Here is a 4,894-nt window from a genome sequence, read left to right on the forward strand (position 1 = left end):
CCCCACACACACACACACACATATACACACACAAACACACACATATGAATCAAACCCATGGCAGAGGGATTTATAGTTCTCAATGGAAATCAGGTGCAATGGCGTCATTTTAGCCCATTGACATTCCTCCTGTCCCTGTTACTGAATGTCCGTATCTCTGATGTAAAGGTGGGGGTAGGGAATCTTCTGATTTGGAAGAGGGGTTCCTGGTGTGAAAGGGGGCATCGTATGTGAAGAGGGCTTCTGATGTGAAGGGAGTTTGTGATGTGTGATGTGAAAGGAGGGGGCTCCTAGTGTAAAGGGGGCTCCTGATATAAAGGAGACCTCTGATGTGAAGAGGACACCCCATTTTTGTGTGGTTTTGCATGGGGTCCCCCCTTAAAAATCCCCACCAGACCCCTATATGGCATAAGGATCTGGCATGGATTTATGAGGGGCCACGCACCATTTTTTTATATTTATGTTTTTTACATTATAGAAATGGTTGCCTCAGGATTTTGCATATTTTTAAAGGGTGCCATGACTGAAAAAATGTTGAGAAACGTTGCACTACTCAGCCTCCTCCAGTCATTTACCTTTCAAAGAAAGACACCCTGTGAGGAGGACAGAAATCTTTTTCAAATATTTAGGCCACACTTCCATTCCATGGCCAAGTAGCCACGATAGTAAAAGCTTCTGAATATATATGTCCCCCTTCCTTTCAAAGCATTAGTGGTCAATGTATTGTCTTCCCTCCCTCGAGAGCATTAGTGGCCAATGTATTGTCCCCATATCCATCCACTGATCTCATCACACAACAGTGTTGCTGTAGAAATCCAATCTCGAATACTGAGAGTGTTCAGGAGCACAACTGCTTTGAATGTATAAATTATTCATATAGATAAAATAAAAATATGAATGTCTCAATGGATTAAAATGATGATGGAAATAATTGAAAAAGAAGTAAAAGCAGGATATTAAAACTAGAGACCCTCAGATTTATTGCCTAAAGACAGATATGTAGCTGACAACTTGAGTCCCCTGAGAGTTCCTTTATATGCAGAGGTCTTCTAAGGTGAGTCTGCTGGGCAGCACCTATAAAACAGTTGTCTTTGGTGAACTGTAATGTAGAAACTCAACCAATAATCAGTCAGCTTTATGTTTTGTTTTTATTTGGCTTTAAACTGGTGAAAACTGATATTCAATAAGTCGCTACGGGTTACGTCTCTGTATTATTACTCTTTGTACTGCCTTGTTAATTAAGCCAGAGAAGTGACTGTATTTCTGTAATCAATGTATGAGTTCGTGAAGAATGTACATGATGTACTCTGAACAGTATATACATGTGCCCAATATGTATATATAACCTAATATTTTTAACAATAGGGAGAGTCAGTTGTGGAAAAAGAAGTTAAATCTCTGCCGTCTTTTTGACGCCACTCAGCGATGCTTCTTTTAGCAGCTATTGAGTGACAATACATAGCATTGCAATGCATTAAGTCACTGTGTTATTTTGGGTACAGAGATACTAGTTCAATGAGCTGTTTTTAGCCTGTTATTGAGAGACTGAAGGCTGTGTGTCTGAGTCACAAGCACTCACAGAAATATGATGAGGACATTGACTAATAAGTGTGTCATGTTGGCCAGGGCTCTGGAACCCAAGAAAAATCTGGAAGTTTAGGCAATAAGTATAAAAGCGTTCCTGGGACTATAAGCCCCCACATCACACTAGAAGCTATAATAGATTAACATCTCTTGCAAAGAAGTTCCAAGACATTATGCTGAGCCTCCAGCTGGCTAGGAGTGGCTCCCCAAGCCCTCTTGTTCCCTTCCTCAGGCCACTGTGGCCCCTACGCAGAGACATATTCAGCAGCCTGGAGCAAGATATGATCCACACCGTAGGAGAGATTAGAGCCAGTATGAAGCTCATGGAACTGTTTCATCATCAGCTGCTGCAAGAAAGCATGCTTAAAGAGAACAAGACTCTATCTGTAGCAAGCAGCAGTGACGCAAAGACCATCAAAGATGACTACATCCTAAGCTTGGACATTCAAGACTTCTCCCCCAAAGAGCTGACAGTCAAACTGCTAGGATATAAACTGTTGGTAAGTGGGGCCAAGGAATCCAAGATGGATGATGGGAAAGGATCCTTCTCCTATAAGTGTCAGATCTTCAGGAAAGAAGCAGATCTCCCACAGGATGTGAAAGCTGAAGATATCAGCTGTACCGTAACCACTGATGGGCACCTGCAGATACAAGCTTTCCGTGCACCTCTACCAAGCATGCAGGAAAGGACTGTGCCCATACAGCTTCCAGCAGCATCTCGGCCCAAGGTCCAGAGCTCCGAGTGCAACAAAGATTCAAGATCCTAATTTACTGAATGTATTTTGATAAATATTTATGAACACATCTAAGAATTTTGTCTATCAAAGATATTATGACTTTTATAAAGATGTAAGAATTTTTAACTTACTAGATGACATTCAAAACAAATAAAACGTTTGGAATGCAATGTGCTAAAATCTGTTTACATTCATTATTTACTGCTAAACTATTCAACAGTTATTCCTCCTGCATAGCAGCTTCATCAGATGCTGGTGGTTTTAATCACTTTTTCCTTTTATCACTTGCCACACTTATTATTATTTGTACAATGTCATTGGTACAATCTGTTTTAGATGTGTTTAGTGTTAGGGCCTAACACTAACCAACACATTCAAGTCTTTTTTTCTAAACTTTAACCACTTGATGACTGGGTGTTTATGGCAGCCGAATCCATTAAAATATTTAAAGGGCCGGTATCGGCTCTTAGCATTGGGGCATCTCCACAAGTACGAGTGCTCGTAAAAATGCCCGATATCGGCACCCATACCGATACTGGTATCGGTGCATCCCCAGTTTTCACCCTATGATTACCTTCCTGTGTTTTTTGTTTGTATGATGGACCATCAAGTATTTTATTAATACTGGAGCATATCTGGGGAAGTCTCTGAATTGTTTTCACACTTATCTGGATAAAAATGGTTTAAGTGTTACATAGAAAGAAGTTGGGCTTCTATTATATACTTGGAGACTCTATGACAAAATGGCGGAGATTACCTATTAAAAGGTTTAATAAAGACACTTTATGACCTGAGTATATCTACACTAGGTCGCATCTTATCTGGGGAGTTTTTCGGACAGGGAGAGGAGCGCGATGGTGTGAATATCTGGACACTCTGAAGATGAAATACATAGACATTCACTGGAGCACTTTATGAGAGTTTTCCTTTTTTGTATTAACAGAACCTATAAACAGTAATATATGAATATGCACATGAGCACTCTAAGGATTGTGAGTTTGAGATTTATTACTATTTTTACTTTTGCTGATTTTCCAAAGTTATTCACATATTCTGTCACAATTTGTATACGCATACATATTTATGTATGTGTGATTAAGTTTTTGCACTGTTTAGTGTTGTTACATGTGGAGAGGTAGAGCGCTGTGGTGTTTTTTTTTATGTTTAATGTGTTACCATGAGCACTTTTAGCTAAAGGCTACACAGCAGCTTATTTAAGGCCTCATTCACACGAGAAAAGCTCCGGCCGTATCGGGCAGGTCCCGGGAAGGACAGGTGCAGCCCCCGTCCTTCTCTATGGGAGTATGCGGCCGTACGCCGCCCTACGCTCACCCGCCCTGCAGGTGCGCTTGAGCGTACTCGTACGCTGACAGGATGGATCCTGTCTGCGCCTGAGCCAGGACACCCGAACCCGTACGGACCTGCACTTGAGGTGAGTGTAGGATGGCGTATGGCCGCATACTCCCATAGAGAAGGACAGGGGCTGCATACTAATCACACTCAGCATCTGTCCTTCCCGGGAGCTGCCCGATACGGCCGTGCACGCAGCGCGGAGCTTTACGTGCCGGTCTTTTCTCGTGTGAATGAGGCCTTAGGGTTTGGTTTATCCAGCAGTTATATTTTAGTAATAACCAAATGATCTTTAGCTTTTGTGAAGTGGGTTGGGCTGGGAACTTTTCATCAACCCATTGTACTGTGCTGCTCAATGTTCTCCATGCTGGAAAGGAAGCGTTACCTGAGAGCCTGCAGAGCAAGGTACCCCTTGCATCTGCTTCATTAATTGTGTTGACCTGTGTTTCTCCCACCTCACCCACTGTTTGCTGATTATTACCCCACAGCATATATATCACCAGTTATAAGGGTGCAGCTCTGACATCAGGAATCAAAGCCCTGCTTTACTACCAAGATGGCCACTTCCACAAAGAGACACATTGCAGAACAAAGCATGGTAGGTTAGTAATAAGGAAAGATCAGCTGCAGTGGTCCTACAAGTGATACTGGTGACTAGACCTTTCCCTCTGCTTGCCTGTTGATTGCATAGCTTCTTCAGTAATATGTTTATCCCTTATTTAAAATTATTTTAGACCACATCATGTCCATCACACCTAGGCGTTTTTATGTGCGCAGTAAACATGCAAAACATAAAAAGGAATGCATTCCTAAAAATACGCAATGCGGGAAAAAGTGAATGCGTGATTTCTTGGTAGATTTCAGTGTTCTGTCCCCAGCAGACTATAGTGTAGCCGCAAACGTGCGCGAAAACGCACATCTATTAAAAATTCTGGGTTTAAACGCGCTGAATTCCAAACGCCTATGTGTAAACGCTAGTGTTAGTAAATAGTCACAGTGGTGTTTTTTTTGCATTGGAAATACAGGCTTACATTGGAAATACTAAGAATGATAAATGATATAGGAGAAAATATGAATGTAATATTTTGGCAGACTGACTCGCGCATATTCTTCGTGAGTTCTAACCTTTATTCCCAGCGCAAAATTCTCCACACTGTGATCATAATCTCTGAAGCCGACCCTTTTAGTTTGACTACATTTCCCAGCATCCCTTTCTGCTCGCA

General features: G+C 41.7%; 1 protein-coding gene across 1 annotated transcript; it reads left to right on the forward strand.

Annotated features, from left to right (window-relative positions):
- Positions 1-1,687: 1,687 nt before the first annotated feature.
- Positions 1,688-2,351, forward strand: LOC108788929 (heat shock protein beta-11-like). The gene has a single exon (XM_018558832.1). It carries the CDS (start codon positions 1,758-1,760, stop codon positions 2,349-2,351), a length of 594 nt encoding a protein of 197 aa, XP_018414334.1. The 5' UTR covers positions 1,688-1,757.
- Positions 2,352-4,894: the final 2,543 nt, after the last annotated feature.

Source organism: Nanorana parkeri, unplaced genomic scaffold (assembly GCF_000935625.1).
Source record: "Nanorana parkeri isolate BGI_ZX_2015 unplaced genomic scaffold, ASM93562v1 scaffold362, whole genome shotgun sequence".
NCBI classification, from domain to species: Eukaryota; Metazoa; Chordata; class Amphibia; order Anura; family Dicroglossidae; genus Nanorana; species Nanorana parkeri.